The following is a 17046-nucleotide window of genomic DNA, read 5'->3' on the forward strand; positions in this document are numbered from 1 at the left end:
CCTGGGAGCATTGTAACTCATCTCTCCAGTCCCTTCACAGCAGCCTAACTAGACTGTGGGTCTCCAGCAGAGACTCATTCATTGCAAGGACCCCAGGAGCAGCAAGAGGGAGCAGGTCCCCCAAAATGCATGCATTTTCCATGTTTCAGCTTGCAATCCATTGCAATTACCCTACTGACCAAACCAAGCCATATGGCCAACCTCAGAGCCACAGTGGGTAGAGTCTACAAGAGCATGAACTGGGAGCAGTTACTGTGGCTATTCCTGGCAAATACTTTATTGTGCCTTCCAGCTATGATCTTGAACAATTTCATGTGGGCTTTTGTCTGGATCAGCTGCAGCTTCACCAGTCCATCAGAGAAGGGGAGTTATACAAGAGCAGGATGCAAGCTCCTTCCCAGACTCCACCAAGTGCTAGCTGTTCCTCTATGGCCCTGTCCCGTTCAGGATCACCTAGGGAGCTCTGCATCCTGCAGTTTTGAGACAGTGGGAGATAGTCTTGAGGCTTGGTGGGGCTGATGGTTGAGCAGGGATTAGATCCCAGTGGTCTGTGGGACAGCCCCTTTCTGGGCCTCTCCAGCAGGTCAGTAGGAGCCTTACTTTTACTGGTGATGGCACATCTGCCTTCCCAAATGGACTGTGGGTTTCCTGTGGCAGAGCCTCTGTTTTACAGTGTTAGTCCTCCAGAGCCTAGCATGAGGTGGGCACCTTTAGAAGCACTCAGGAAGTGTTCCTGTATCTGCATTTGTAAATTGCATATTTCTGAGCTCTGGTGAACTTCATGCAGAAAATTGTTCATTTGTGTTAGAATTTGCTTAGACCTTCCAAGGTTGTTTGAGCACCTTACTTAGGAGCATTAGTATGTTGTGATTGCAAGTTGCCTAAGAAACTTTTGTAATACCTCATCTTATCCTGCCTTTCTTTCAGGCTACAGAACCTCAAGCGGCAATGCAGCCCCCACTCACTGAAAGCAAGGTAAGAAACGTTCTTCTCATTTCCTTCTGTAACATTGACTGTGAAATGTAGATATTGCATTGACAATTTCTTTGGGGCATTCTGATCATAGTTTGAAGCTAGTCACACAGCTCTACTGTGGTTTGCCTGGAGGGGCATCAGGGACCTCTCACCTACTCTCTCCTGGGCCAAGCATACCTCTCCTGGGCCTCTGTTACAAGGCTCTCCTTCTTAACTGTTTCTTGGAAGCAAAATGCTAAGCATCGGAGTCACACACAGGGCCCATGTATCCCAGAACTGCATGGTATACAGACAATGGGAGAGGCCTGGCAGAGGATAAATCGGGAGGATCTCTCCTGCCTGTCTCACCTGCTATCCTGTGTAACATCAGGCTGGCCAGGAAGTTGGCCTCTGGCTCCTCTGCACTTCAACACAGATATATTTCACAGTATTCCTACTGACAGTCCCATGTGGCCCCAAGTCAAAGTTTCCTGGGCTGTTCGCAGTGCCTCCCCTGCCCAGGTACTTTGTGCCTTTAAAACTGTGTTCCAGTGGGGCTCAGTTATATGAGGGTAGTAAAGACTTAAGAGTCTGCTTCTTGGGAGAAGGGCTGGTGCCTTTGTTTCCCTGCCCCTGGGCCTATTACCTGGTCCCACGTGAGACCCAAGGCTATGTGTGGACTCATCACCGCCTCTTCCCTGATCCTTACTCCACCTGTTAAGTAGCTATTTTATTGTTGCAAAAATGAACAAGACTAAGTTCTCAGTCTCAAAGGAGTTAGGGCTGAGAAATGAAGCTCAGCATGAAAATAAAAAGTTGCAACACTGAGTGGCAAGATAGAAGGTCAGTGAGATGTGGCAAGACTTGCAATCATGATGCAAATGAATGTGCCAGCTCAGGAGGGATGTACCAAGCTGAGACAGCAGCAAGTGCAGGATTGACTATGGAGAAGCTGGAGGAGGCTGATGAAGTTGACTAAGGTTGGTTGCCCAGGTAAGGGACTGTATTCTTGCTGAGTTGTCACATGATGAGATTGGTTTTGGTCTTTAGTAGCAAAAAATGTTAGCTGGTAGAGGTGAGCCTTGGGCATCCAGCAAGATGGAAGGGGGCAGAGGGGTTGGTGTAGAGACCTCTAGAAGAGGGTCTGTGTGAGTTGATTCATTTTAGAGTGGGAAGAATCATTGCCATTCTGCCACATGTGGCTGGCATTTCAGGTTCCCTTGTGTCATCCTGTACCCAGGCCTCTCACAAAGGAAAGGGTCCACAGTGGTCTCTGCTTTGTTTCCTGGCATTCACATTTGAGAAGTATGTAGTGGAAGTGGTTGTATGCATCATGTTTTCTGGCGTTAATCAGACTGAGCCTCCTGAAGCTCAGAGCAAGTTCTGTGCAGAAAGAGTGGGTTGAAGCTAACACCAATGAACAATGAGAAAATAAGAGTGCTGACAGTTTTCCCATTCCTGGTACAAACCATTCATTCATCAGTCATATCAAGGAGTGAAAAAGAAAATGAAAGAGCTTATCAGATACAATATGAATCAGTCAAAAAATAAAAATGAGTTAGTTTTATGTACATATCCATGAGTGTGTGTACAGAAGGACTTGAATTAGATGATGATGTCACTGGGATACCACATTTTTTTTTAAGATTTATTTATTTTATTACAAAGTCAGATGTACAGAGAGGAAGAGAGACAGAGAGGAAGATCTTCCATCCAATGATTCACTCCCCAAGTGAGCCGCAACGGGCCGGTGCTATGCCGATCTGAAGCCAGGAACCAGGAACTTCTTCTGGGTCTCCCACACGGGTGCAGGGTCCCAAATCTTTGGGCCATCTTTGACTGCTTTCCCAGGCCACAAGCAGGGAGCTGGATGGGAAGCGGGGCCCCCAGGATTAGAACTAGTGCCCATATGGGATCCCGTTGCGTTCAAGGCGAGGATTTTAGCCACTAGGCCACTGTGCCAGGCCCTGGGATACCACATTTTAAAATAGTTTATTTCATCCTTTATTAAAGTTCAAATGTTAATGAAGTTTTTCTAGTATTCAAATACACAAACCTTGTCAGTCAGATAAATAAGTTTTAATGCGGACATGTTCCTGTTTATATCTCACCAAACTATGAAACATTCATCTCACCGCTCACCCCTCAGACTCCGTGCAAGTCACTGCTTACCAGCACTGACCCTGAGGCTACCACTGTGCCAACTTCTGCCACATGTTGCTTTCTGTATTCTTGAATGTCATGTAAATCGGATTTCCGGTGTTTTTATAGTGCTGCATATATCAGGAGTTCATTATTCTATAATGTAGAAATCCCAAGATAGAGGTGTGTGTTTGGCACAACAATTAAGATGCTACTTGAGATGCCCATGTTTATATCAGAGTACCTAGGATATGGTCCTGGCTTCTCTGCTTCCAGCCTGACTTCCTGCTCATGCAGCAGGTATATTCAGGTACCCTGGTCTCTGTCCCCATGTGGGACCTGGATTGAGTTCCTGGCTACCGGCTTTAGCCTGATTGAACAACTATTGTGGGCATTTGAAGAGTAAACCAGAGGATAAATGATCCGTTTCTCTGCCTCTCAAATAGTAAAAAGTGTTTTAAATAAACAAAATGTTTAAAAATAAAATCTCAAATATTCACAAAAAATTAGAATATACAGATTCAGCAAGATTTGAAGATATGAGATCAATAAATAAAAAAATTAATTTTATGTGTATGCCCTTGAAGTGAACCACACATAAATGAAATTAAGAAAACAGTTCCATTTATAATAGTATCAAAAAGAACAAAATGCCACGGGGAAAAAAGCTAAACAAACGAAGAAGTAGTACCCTTTCACTTGGAAAACTGTAAAACATTGTTGAAAGAAAATAAAGATCCAAATAAATAGAAAGACATCCCAAGTTCATGGATTGGAAGATTTAATATTTGAAGATGGTGATACTTCCCAAATTGGTCTACAAATTCAACTCAGTAGCTTTCAGGATACTAGTTGGTCTCTTTGCAGAAAATTTCAAACTGTTTTTAAATTTCATAAACAAAATAACACGGATCTAGAGTAACCAAATTAATATTAAATAAGAAAAAAGAGACTCCACATATCTTGATTTCAGAATGCATAAAATTACGTTAATTGAGTCTGGAGCTGTTGCACAGTGTGTTAAGCCTTCATCTGCAGTGTCAGCATCCCATATAGGTGCCAGTTCTAGTCCCAACTGCTCCATTTCTGATCCAGCTCCTTTCTGGTGTGCTGGGAAGACAGCTGAGGATGGCCGAGGTTCTTGGGCCCTCCGCACCCACATGGGAGACCCAGAAAAGGCTCAGAGTTCCTGACTTCAGACTTGCCCAGCTCTGGGCATTGTGGTTATTTTGGGAGTGAACAAGCAGATTAAATTTCTGTGTCTGTGTGTCTCTCCTCTCTCTGTCACTCCGTGTTTCAAATAAAAATAAACCTTTTTTAAGGCTATAGTAATCAAGATAGTGTGGTGTTGGTATAAGGATAGACATTTAGATAAGTGCACTATAATTTGTAGTCCAGAAATAAACCTTTACCAGTAAGGTCTAGCGAATCTTTTTATAAGGAATTGAAAACAATTCAATGGGGAAATAAAAAATTATTTAACAAATTGGGCTGGGGATTAATGTGGCATAGCAAGTTAAGCCACCAATTGTGAGTCTGACATCCCATATCAGAGTGCAGCTTCCAGTCCCTCCCATTTTGCTTCTGAGTCAATTTCTTGATAAAACACCTGGAAAGGCAACTGGTGATCACCCAAGTGCTTGGGCTCCTGCCACTCATGTGGGAGACCAGGATGAAGTTCCAGGCTTTGACGTGGCCCAGATCTGGTTCTTGTGGCCATGTCCCAGCAGATGCAGAGAGCTCTCTCTGTCTCTCCCTTTCTTTCCATTGCTCTGCCTTTTCAATCAGTCTGTAATTAAACATACAAACAAGAAACAAAACAGAACAAATTGGGCTGGGGAAACTGAATTGTCATACGCAAAAGAATAAAGTTGAACCCCTCCACTTCATACTATATACAAAAGTTATTCAGAATACATCAAAAGCCTAAATGTAGAACTAAAATTATGGAATTCTTGGAAATACAGGTTTAAATTGTTGGTTTTGGAAATGTAGTCTGTAAGACCTTTTTCATTTATTTGAGAAGGAGGAAGGGAGAGTGCACATTAGCAGGAAGCTGGAATTGGAAATGGAGACAGGACTCAAACACAGGCACTGAGTATTGGATGAATGTGTGTGTTTCAACTTGCTGTCTCAAACACTGGGTAAGTGTCTGCCTCTGGCAATGGTTTCTTAACTATTTATTAACCTATTATTGGCTGTACTTGCCCCTCAAATTTATATATAGAAATTCTAACCCCTGATACCAAAGAATAATTGTATTTAGATGTAAGGTGTTATTTTTTTAAGATATACTTATTTTTGTTTGAAAGGCATAGTTGCAGAGAGGAAGACATACAGAGAGTGAGACAGAGAAAGGTTCTTTTTTTTTTTTTTTAAAGATTTATTTACTTTAATTGGAAAGGCAGATATACAGAAAGGAAATATAGAGAGAAAGATCTTGCATCCACTGATTCACTCCCCAAGTGACCACAATAGCCAGAGCTGAGATCATCTAAAGTCAGAATCCAGGAACTTCCTCCAGGTCTCCCACACGGGTGCAGGGTCTCAAAGCTTTGGGCCATCTTTGACTGCTTTCCCAGGCCCCAAGCAGGGAGCTGGATGGGAAGTGGAGCAGCTGGGATTAGAACTGGCGCCCATATGGGATCCTGGTGCATACAAGGTGAGGACTTTAGCCACTGGCTACTGCATTAGGCCCAAAAGAGAGATTCTTCTCTCCTGCTAGTTTACTCCCCAAATGATTGCCACCCAAGCCAGGATCCTGGAACTCCATCCTATTCTCCCACATGGGTGCAGAGGTCCAAGCACTTGGGCCATTCTCTGCTGCTTTCACGAGAGAGTAATACACAGAGTGAGTAATATCAGAAGCAGAACAGCAATGACTTGAACCAGTGCTCTGAAACAGGATACTGGCATGGTAGGTGGTAGCATGAGCTGCTGTGCCACAATGCAGGGCCCAAGCTATAAATTCTTTAATAAGGTAATAAAGTTTAAACTTAGGTCTTTAACACGACCCTGGATCCAGACTGACTAGTTTCCGCATGACCAGAGGAAGTCTGGGCACGCAAAGCAATGCAGAAAAGACCATGTGAAGAAGAAAATCCTTGCAAGCCAGGGAGAGAGACCCGAGAAGAACCACACCCCCCATCCCCAACACTTTGATCTTGTACCTTTCCAGACTTACAATTGTCTGGTCTGTGACACGTGGTTATGGTAGCCCTAATATAACACCGAAACTGTTAGAAAAAGTGACAAAGCCAAAGGCCCATCTACTACTGATGGCTGGGGAAGTCACCAGTGCAAGAGTCACCCAACAAAAATGCAAAGTCCATGTTATTGTTATATCATGGATGAAGCACAAAAATAGTGTGCGAAGTCAGAGAGGCTCGTAACTTCCCAATTCAGCAAAGTGTCCAGAGGCCAAACCGACAGAGACAGAAAGTGTATTCTCTGTTGTCTGGGACTCAGGAGGAAAGGGATTTGGGAGATGATGGCTCAGGTTTTCTTTATGGCATGAGGAAAACTGATCGTTATTACCAATTATCTCACATCCTTGTGATTATATGGAAAAGCATCAAAATGTGTACTCTCAGTGGGTGGATTACATGGTAGGGAATGACATCTCAATGAAAATATCTTCTCTCCCTAAAAAGCATTCCTTCTCAGGGCTGCGAGTATTCCATTGTGTGGATAAACCACAGTTTGTTTATCCACTGCTCTGCTTATGGGCATTGTTTGAATTGTTTTTAGTTCTTACTAATAAAGCTGCTATGAACATGTGCAGAAATCTTTGCATGGATAAATGAACTGTGGTAGAGTCACACAATGGAATAGGACCCACCAGCAAAAAAAAAAAAAAAAAAAAAAGAGTGATGTCCAGATGCATACCACAGCATGGATGAACCATAAAAAATATTTCATTTCTCCCAGATGAATAAATTATTGTTCTACACTATCTATAGTACATACTGTATTGTCTGGGGGAATGTGACAAGGGACATCAATCCATGCTCAGTACAGATGCAATTTTCTCCACTTTTTCCACTTGTGATTTTTTTTTAAGATTTATTTATTTTTATTGCAAAGTCAGATGTACAGAGAGGAGAGACAGAGAGGAAGATCTTCCATCCGATGATTCACTCCCCAAGTGATAGCAACGGCTGGTGCTATGCCGATCTGAAGCTGGGAACCAGGAACCTCTTCAGGTCTCCCACATGGGTGCAGGGTCCCAAAGCTTTGGGCCATCTTTGACTGCTTTCCCAGGCCCCAAGCAGGGAGCTGGATGGGAAGTGGAGCTCCCGGGATTAGAACCAGCGCCCATATGGGATCCCGGGGCTTTCAAGGCGAGGACTTTAGCCGCTAGGCGACGCTGCCGGGCCCTTGTGATATTTTTTTTTGAAGATTTATTTATTTTTATTGCAAAGTCAGATATATAGAGAGGAGGAGAGACAGAGAGGAAGATCTCGATCTATTGATTCACTCCCCAAGTGACCACAACACCTGGTGCTGTGCCGATCCGAAGCCACGAGCTAGGAGCTCTTCCAGGTCTCCCACACGGGTGCAGGGTCTCAAGGCTTTGGGCCATCCTTGACTGCTTCCCCAGGCCACAAGCAGGGAGCTGGATGAGAAGCGGGGCCCCCGGGATTAGAACCGGCGAGCACCCATATGGGATCCCGTTGTGTTGAAGGCGAGGACTTTAGCCGCTAGGCCACTGTGCCGGGCCCTCCACTTGTGATTGATTAATCTGTTGATGGGAAACCTGCAGGTAGCAATGGCTCACTGTATACTTACTGAGATTTGTGCCCAACACATTCTCACCAGCAGGATTTCCTGGACAGTTAGTTCCAGAAGCTGGATTGAGGGGAGAGCTGATCTACTGGGAAGGGCCTTGTCTTGGTTTCTTGAAGTTGCCATAACATCACAACCTGCCAGCTTAAGCAACGGAAAACATTTTTAAATGTATTGATTTATGCGTTATTTGAGAGGTAAACAGAAAAAAAATCTCCCATCTGCTGATTAGACTACAAACGTCCCTAACAGCTGGGGGCTGGATCAAGGCAAGGCTGGGAACCAGGAACTGAATCCAGGTCTCTTGTGGGTGGCATACTCAACAGCTTGAGTTATTGCTGCTCTATCCTAGGGTACACGTATTAGCAGGAAGTTGTATCCCAAGCAGCATCTTACCTGCTATTCTAAACACCCAACCCCAGCCACAGAAACCTGTCAGGGGAGGCTGGTTCTGCAGCTATCTCCAAACTGGGGTGCCAATGAGGATAAAGCAGAAACGGGCATCGTGGGATGAAGCCAGACTGACTCCAGCCTGCTTTGATTTCTCTGCCTTGCCCTATGTGTGTATAACCAGTGATTTGTTTACTGTCACCTACAGATTGTGGGCAAGGATTCTGCCTCTGCTACTTTTTAAAGATTTATTTATTTACTTGAAAATTGGAATTACAGGGGAGAAAAGGAGAGACAGAAATCTTCCATGTGCTGATTCCCTCCCAACGTGGCTGCAACACACAGAGGAGGATCACATCAAAGCCAGCAGCCAGGAGTTTCCTTTGGGTCTCTTATATGGGTACAGTGGTCAAAGTCTGAACCACTTTCCTCTGCTTTCCCAGGCCATTAGCAGGGAGCTGGATTGGATGTGGAGCAGCCAGTACTTGAACCGGCACACACATGGGATACTAGCACACCACACCACAAGACAAAGCCTAGTTGTCATTGCTTCTTGGGTGAGAAGCAAATGTGGGACACATGAAAGGCTTCACAAATATTGGTCGAGGGGATACGTGACCAGATGGGCACTTGAGAAGAATCAGCTTAGGAAGAAAATTGGTGGTGAGGAGAAACATTGAATTCTGAGTGCTGGGGTGTGTTCAGGGCTTTGGTGGAGCTTTGGGGAGAGGTGGGAGCTGAGGCTCAGGAAGAGCTTGTTGAGACAGACCAACTGGTGTTTGTGAGCTGCACCTCAGGAGGCGGCTCTTCTGTGAAGCCAGGCTGAAAACCAGGAATCAGCAAGTCAATATTCCCTCCTGGGGTGCATACTCAGGACATGCAGGTCTCCAGCTCTCACCTCTCTATCAGGTCAAGATTCCAAAATATCCCAGGGCTGGAATTTCTTTTCTGGCTCTCTGGTCATCTTTGAGACCTTGGTAACTTTACAAGCACCATACCTGCATTGATTGGTTCAGAGCAGATAATGATATTTGCCCTTCTAACCTCACTAGACTGTTACCTGGAGAAATGAGGCAGTTAATAAGAAGGCACTTTGTAAACTGTCAACGTTGTACAAACACAGTTGCTGTTCCTGCTGCTCCCAGGGGTGGGGGAACAGTTTCCATCTGCTGGGCAACATTTCTGCAGTGCCCCTGTTGCTGCTGCTACGGGTCAGGTGGGAAACTATATACCTGCTGACAAAGGATGCAGCCCACACTCTCCTACAGGCAGGCGTGTGATTTTCTTAAGTCGTTCTATATTCATTTTATTAAAAAGGCTTGTTGGTTCAGTCCCTCAAATGCCTTCCAACAGCTAAGACTGGGTCAGGTTGAAGCCAGGAGCCAAGAACTCAATCTGGGTCTCCTTAAGTGGGTGGCAAGAGCCCAAGTCACAGAGCCATTGACTGCTGCCTCCCAGGGTATGTGTAAGCAAGAATCCAGGCAGACAGTGGAAAAGGGTGTCCCAAGTGGTGTCTTAACCAGAGCACCACGCACTATCTCAGACAGGTATGCTTCAAGGCCTGACAGCCTGTTGGATCACCTGTACCCTAACCCATATAAGAAAACCACAATAACTGAGCCAAGTTCAGGGCACCTGAGGGAGAGGGCAGGGCCAGCTGGAGGGGGAGAGAACTAAAGACCCTTTGGGTTGAGGTTCTCCTGGGAGTCCAAGGAGTAGGCACCAAAGCTGGGGGTAGAACAGTTAAGTGACAGTAAAAAGAGGGGGGACGGAACAGAACTGAAAGTAGAGGGGACACCTACAGGGCAGCATGAGCTCTGGCCTCAGGGAGCTGTCTGATTGGGGCAGATAAACCCAGCCCCTTAGGAGACAGAAAGCCCTATCACGCAGGCGGCCGTGACCTAGTGTCAGTTATCTGAGGCCCCGGCTGCACTGGGCGGCAGGGTGGGATGGACAAGGCTGTGGCTTGGCATCAGAACTGGGTCTGAGTCCCGGCTCCAAACGCACCCAAGCCGACACTGGGCAAGATGGCCCACTGGCTGCAGCTCAGGCTCCTGGTCTGTCACCAAGAGCTTTGGTCCAGATCCGGATGGACTCTGAGCACAGTGCATGCCCAGCCTGTGCTGGGGCTGCGGCCTGGGAGCCTGAGGTGAGTAGCTGTGGGCAGACAAGGCTCTGTGAAGAAGGTGGGTGAGCTGGGTGTTGGATGAGAGGGGACACTTGGTCAGGGCAAGCAAAGAAACAGGAGCAGGGCACTAGAGGAACGGATTTGTTGCTGGAGGGTTGGGGAGAGGGCAAGATTGGGGGAAGTGGCCTTGCTGTGACCCCTCGTACGGGAGAGATAATGATAAAGATGGAATCCGATGACAGAAGGTCTGGGACAGCAGGCAGTGGACCAGGAAGGATGGGACAAGGCAGGGATTTTGGGACAAGCCCACAATGTGATTAGGTGGCTTTTTAGCAGGGTTAATGTGGCTTGGAGCTCTAAATGAGGGGCATGGTGGGGAGCCAGGTGCCAGTGAAGACAGACTAGAAGACTCCTGTGATATTTCTATCTTGGGAGCTGAGGGATGGGTCAGGCCTAGAGCTGGTTCTCAGTAAACATGGGCAGGCCTGAGTGCTGCTTGTACTCACTAGGTGGGAAGCAGTGAGTCACCTTCAGAGGCAGCTGTGCTCTCAAAGGCAGGTTTCCTGCTGGCTACTAGATGTCTCAGGGTAGCCAGGTCAGAGAAGGGCTATAGCAGCCACACAGGTGATGGTGCCTGCTTGGGTGTGTATGTGGGGGGTTATGCTGAGGATTGTATTCTTGACTACTGCACTGGTCTGTGCCACCTGCAGAGAGCCAGGCCTGAGCTCGGTGTGGGGGATGGAGCCATCGGTAAAGCCAGAGCCTTCCTCCAAGAGGAACGTTGGTAGCACCACATTCGAAACAATCATCAGTCGGTGCTTGAGAGCCAGCTTGCTCCCATTCCGACCATGAAGGGGCTGTGTTTGATGTGTGCCAGAAAAAAAAATTCTCGCTGTTTCTGGCAGCAGCTGCTGCTGCTTATCCGGGGGGCAGGTCCAGTTTTTGTGGGGCCAGAAGCTTAAATAATGTTGTGGTGGAAGAGATGAAGAGTCTTTTTTAGAAAGGAACTCAAACATAAACATGAAGATATAAAATTGCCAGGCCTACCCAAGGCCTAAGAGGAGGGGATGCAGGGGCGAGGCCTCATCCACTTCCTAGCGTTATTCCAGGAGTCTGTTCCCTAAGTGGACATCAGAGACAGGGGTTTAGCTATACCATGCCATGGCAGCAGGGGATAAGGGCTGGGCACTGTTAACTCTGTCTTACGGGACGTTTCTCTGCATTGGTCCTGGACAGGGGAGGAGGCTGTGCCCTGGCTCTGGCTTCAAGAGCACCAACCAGACTTCTCAGGTGGTAAGGGTAGCTGCCAGGACTTTGGAAGTTCCTGAGGGCTCTGTCCTGGACCCAAATCTCTCTCATCTCCCCTTCCAATCAACCCACACATTTGCTAGGCTTGGCTAGGGTACCATGGGAACCCTCTTCCCTTGGGATGAGTGGACTCATCTCAGGTTACCAAATGGTTCTGCTTGGTCCCAGACACTGGAGAGGTTGGCAGTCCCCAGAGGTGGGCAGGCGATACGTAGTTGCACAGAGCCCAGCTCTCATTCTGTATCTCCCATTTGCTGGCTGCACAGGGTCCAGGAGGACTGAGGCCTCCCTAGGCCTTGGTTTCCTCAGTTGTTCAGTCAGCTTGGACGGCATTCAGCACACACAAGGCCATTATCAGTCCTAGGAGCAGACACCTCTGTTTCCTCGAACCGGTTTTGGCTTTTGGCAAAGGGGGGAACTCCCTGCCACACCACCTAATTTTCTCTAATGCAGTGAAAAAGAAGGCAGCCCTAGACGCCTGGAGGGCCCCAAAACCAGAGGGAAGCCAGGAGGATGGAGACTGGCTTAGGGGCCTGTGCCCAGGTCCTGCGCAGCGTGCACGCGCCTTCGGGGCAGCTGGTGGCTCAGGGGTGGGCGCGCTGGGCACAGGCTGTCCAATCTGCCAGCCACAGTTTGGGTCGAGCGGCTCTGGACAATGGCTAGGCCCCTGAGGACCCAGGCGGATCAACACGCTCAGCCAGGGGCCAGGGTCCCCCAAGCGCCTACTGGAGCCGACACTCAAGTGCGAGGCTGCCCCTGGCGCGCCCGCTTCCGCCCGCTTTCCACGCCCACTTCTGCGAGTCCCCTCCCCGCGCCTCCGCGTCCATGGGCATCCCGGGACTGAGGCCCCCTTTCCATGGAAGGAGCCTTCTCCCAGCCTCCGAGCCGGGTGGAGCCTCCCACCCGGCGCCGCACCACCACTTGCGCCCAGGCTCGGCGCCTCCACGCGTGACGGTACGCGCCGCTACCCTACGTGGGGGACGTGCCGGGTGATGCGGGCGTCGGGGGGTGGCCTCGGCGCGTCGCCCGCCCCCTTTCCGGTGAGGGAGGGCGCGGCCGCCGCCCCCCTTCCTCGGCCAGGACGCGGCGCACGGCGCTGCAGAGGCGCGCGGCAGCCAATGGGCGCTGAGGAGGGGCCGACGGGTGGCTGTCACCCTGCCGGGCACGGGAGCGCGCGAGCCGCCGCTGCCGCCGCCGCCGCCGCCGCCGCGCCCGGGCCCAGGGGGCGGAGCCGCGGGCGGAGGAGAGGAGGCGGAGCGGCTGCGCCGCCGCAAGAGGACCACTGCTCGCCCGGCCACCCGCCTGCCGACCCGCGCACCCGGCCGCCAGCATGATCGCCGCGCAGCTCCTGGCGTACTACTTCACCGAGCTCAAGGATGACCAGGTCAAGAAGGTGAGTCCCCGGCCACCGCGCAAGCTCCTTGTCAGCCGGGGCCGGTTTCTGCCCGGCGAGGGGGCTTCCTTCGCGCTGTTCTTCTCTCCGGCATTGTGTATGCGAGTTGGCGCGGACGGCGGGGCGGAGACCCCTGAGCTGGGCTGTTGCTGGCCGCTGTGTCCTTGAGACAGGCCGAGGGATGTCCGATGGGCACCCCGGGCGCGCGGGGCTGGCGGTGAGGGGGCAGCCTTTGGTACCGGGCCTGTGTGCAGCATCGGATCGCCCGAGGGCGATAACCGGGATGCCGAGGAGGTGAGGCGGCCGCGGGCAGTCGTGCTGGCTGCAGGCCAGGCGCTCAGTGTTTGGGGTTCCCAGCGGGGAACGCTAGGCTTGCCCAACAGTTGCAGCTGCTCGTTAGGCTGAGGACCAAGCGACCTGCCTGGTTTTCCGGAATGGAGAGGGCTGTGCAGGCCACCGGAAACTTTGCTCAGAGGCCTTGGGTCTTGGAGTCGCACGTCTCAGTGGAATTTTTTATTCCTTTTAAGCTGTAATTTCTAGCCAGCCTGAGAGTTCCCAGTAAGAGACCCTGGGCGCCGGCTGCGGACCGAGGCCTTGGCTTGTGTGCTGGTGGCCTGTGTGTTCCTGCTCAGGGATGCAAATGCGGCTCTGTTCTAAGGGAGTGACTGCTTTTGCTTGAGGTCTGCCCTGTGGCCGAGATCTGAAAGGTGTAACATTCCCTCCCTCCTATCCTTGTTTGCAAGCCAAGGCCCAAGTTGCAGGGAGTGGGTTTTATCAGCACCTGGTCTGGCTAAGGCTCCAGACCCACCCACCTGGGTGTGAGTGACTTCCCAATTTAGCAGGGATGGACCTGCCAAGTCAGCCTGACTTTTAAGTTCATACAGGGAGTGCTTCCTACAGGTGAGAGGGAGGAGTGGCAGGCCTTAATTTGCTGCCCTGCAAGTCACATGGTGTCCCCAATCCTCCAGTCTACCCAAGAAGACCCCTTCATCTGAGCAAGCAGGAAGCAGGCCTCCTGAGGGCCGCAGCCTCATCCTCAAGGTCACCCCGCCAATGAGAGGTGGAGCCAGGGTGGGGTCTCCCTCCTCCCTCCGCTAGGACGCTTGACTTCCTCCTGAAAGTCAGCTGGAGAGAGACAGGCCCCTGGGGATCCTGCTTCTGAGGCCGATTGTATGCTGTGGGTGGGGACTGTGCTATGACATGCCAGGGGACTCAACACCTGCTGCCGGCTGGCCAGCATGCTGCTCTCCCTTCTGGCTGCTGACCTGGAGCCGTGTGTGCCAACACGTTTCATCACAGCCCCCGACGTCCTTCCCATGGGAGGAGGCAGGCCAGTTCTCTAGCCTTGGCCAAAGCAGACTATACAGGGGGAGGCCTGCTCTTCCTCCTGAGCCTGCAGCGTCCACACCCTGAACCACTGCCTGCGGAGCTGCTGGCCCAGGGCGTTGTGGCCTCCGGAGGCTGAGTTGACTGAGACTGGGCCTGCCCCTACCCTGGGTGGGATGTCTGACTCATCAGCTGGCCTGTGTCTGGGGTTAGTTCAGAGCTCCCCATCATTGCAGTACCCTGGCTCGCTAGTGTTAATGTTCCCCTTACCTGCTCCCTAGCAGGTGGCTAAGGATGTGACTTATAGTTCACATGTGCATCCTGAGGTTGTAACTCTGAGGCTGTTTCTCTTCTGGCCCCAGAACCTTGCTGGTGGAGGATTTTGAGGCCAGTGCCTCCTTCAGATAATATTAGCCAAGGAGATTCCTGAATGTCATGTGGGTTTTGGCATGCCACCCAGGTACTGCCAGGACCTGCAAGGTATAATGTGTGGTATGGTCCCCAGGAGGCTTGTGCTGTTCCCCATTGATGAGCATAGATATGGGGGAGCCACACCCCGCTACCCCAGGCCTCATGGCTTGCTAGACACTAGCCCTTCCTCCAACACTCGCATGGTGTATGGGAAAAGGGTGGGTAGGAGCACTGGACTCCAAGTCCAGGACTTCCCATGAGGTTGGGTCCTGCCCACCACCCCCCACCGCCCCCAGGTGTGGGTGGCCATGATGATTCAGCCTTTGGGGCCCTGGAGACAGACCTGGTAACCTGGAGGTGGAAGGAGGGAAAGTGGGTGTTGCAGTGGAGTTTTCTGGTTATTGAGGACACAAACAAGCACGGGTCTCTTGGCTGCCTGTGTGGTGTGGCAGCCAGGCAGCCTCCTGGAGTCGGTTCTGGGCTGAGGTGTCCCACTCCCCATGTAGAGCTGTTTTCCAGACTTCACGCACAGCTTTAGCAGCTGCAGGGAAGAGGTGTCCTGGCATGGGGCTGAGCCACGCCTCAAACACCTGCTTCCCTTCCACTCTCCAGGGCTTTCTGCAGGAGAGACAGGCACGGACTTGTGTGTTCTTGTGACCGGTACCATTCATCAGAAGCCCAGATGCTTGCTAGCTTGGCAACTGGAGGCACATGTTGCCACCTCTCAGCAACTTTCATGGCCTGGCCTCTTGCCAGCTCCCTCTGCTTGGGTTGGTTGGTTGGTAGGAGCCTGGAGTAGGACAAGGGTATTGCAGATGCTTGCTTCTCAAAAGATTTGCTTTTCTCTAGGGGTTTCCATAACCTTATATAGTCTCTGCAAGTTAGGGGAGCAAGCAGGTGTGATTTGGGTAATGTCCAAACCCAGGCGTCCTTAAGCTTGGCCTATGAGATTTGGGAATCCAAGGCATGCAGGTGTTCTAGCTGCCCAAGCAGGTGTTGGGGTGAGAGCAACGGAAGTTGCAAAATGATGCAGACCTCTTGCTCTAGGGTTGCACTGCCAGCCCGGGAGAGCTCAGGCAGCCAGGGACAGCCTTACTGCTTGGTGAAACTGCATTTTGTATTCTCTGTCCCCACCTCCGTGCCTGCTCCTGGGGTTTATGCCCACGACAACCCCCGCTGCTTTGGCTGCGTGGATAATTTGGGAATGTCGTGAGGGGATGCACTGAGCAAACTGGGTGGCCATGCTGTGCCTTCACATCTGGCCACGCTGCACGCTACTCCCACGCTCCTGCTGTTCTCTGGAGAAACCACAGGCAGCTCTTTCCCTAAAAGACTGATTTGGCGTGACTGGGTCCGTCTCTGGTTGTGTCTGCATGCAGGGAGTCCTGACCTAGAATTAGCATTGAGCATGCCTGAGGAGCTCCAGGGAAATCTGGCTACACAGACCCCTGTGTTCAGTTGTCCTTGGTTATGGCCAGACTGCTGGCATCTGCGCATTGATTGATGGACTTTTGGAATGAAACCTTGCCCCAGGAATCCAGTTGTTTCTGTAGAAATTCTTGGGTGTATTCCGTATGAAGTATTGGGCGGGACTGACAACTGTTATGTGGATGTGGTCCCTGGGCTCAAGGGGTATAGGTGACTATATATACAGGCTCCGTGCAATGTGGGCAGTTCATTGAGACCCGCTCATGTGTCCTGGGGAATCACTCCGGAACAGCTCAAACCAGGCTCCTGAAGTTATTCCAGGAGGGGATGCAAGTTAGGCAGCCCTGTTTGAGCTAGCAAGGCAGGTGCCTACTACCTTCCAGACCAGTAAACAGAACTGTGGGATCTGACGAAACCACTTCCTGTGCAGAGCTGTTTGCCTGGGACCTGATCCTTAAAATGAGTGTACACTTTTCTGATGGATAGGTTTTTGCTTCTGGAAATAACATTTTTCACGAGCAGTACAAGTGGCAATATTATGCTTTGCAAGGTGGAATTAAATGGGCAATCACTCAGATGTAATTTTGCTTTTTGTTTTAGTGATCTGCTGTCTCTGCACATGCTCCCAACACTGGGTGGGTGTCCTAGCAGACATCGGTTTGTAATGTTATGTATGTAATTGATAAACTATTACAAGTGTCACATGCACACAAATGTGTTAACATACGTGTAAGTGCGTAGAGGCAGTCATTGGCGTTTTCAGAGACTTCCTCAAGGG

General features: G+C 50.2%; 1 protein-coding gene across 3 annotated transcripts in view; it reads left to right on the plus strand.

Moving 5' to 3' along the window:
• Window positions 1–17046, plus strand: part of HK1 (hexokinase 1) — a 90915-nt gene that overhangs the window by 16837 nt on the left and 57032 nt on the right. Inside the window, exon 3 of one of the 3 annotated variants that reach the window (XM_058672048.1) lies at window positions 928–975. In XM_058672048.1, coding sequence (XP_058528031.1) covers window positions 928–975 — 48 coding nt within the window. Of the gene's footprint in view, window positions 1–927; window positions 976–10323; window positions 10424–12945; window positions 13104–17046 lie in introns of those variants that run through there. The other 2 variants (XM_058672050.1, XM_058672049.1) reach the window with 2 other exon arrangements.

The sequence above is a fragment of the Ochotona princeps genome, chromosome 13 (assembly GCF_030435755.1).
Source record: "Ochotona princeps isolate mOchPri1 chromosome 13, mOchPri1.hap1, whole genome shotgun sequence".
NCBI classification, from domain to species: Eukaryota; Metazoa; Chordata; class Mammalia; order Lagomorpha; family Ochotonidae; genus Ochotona; species Ochotona princeps.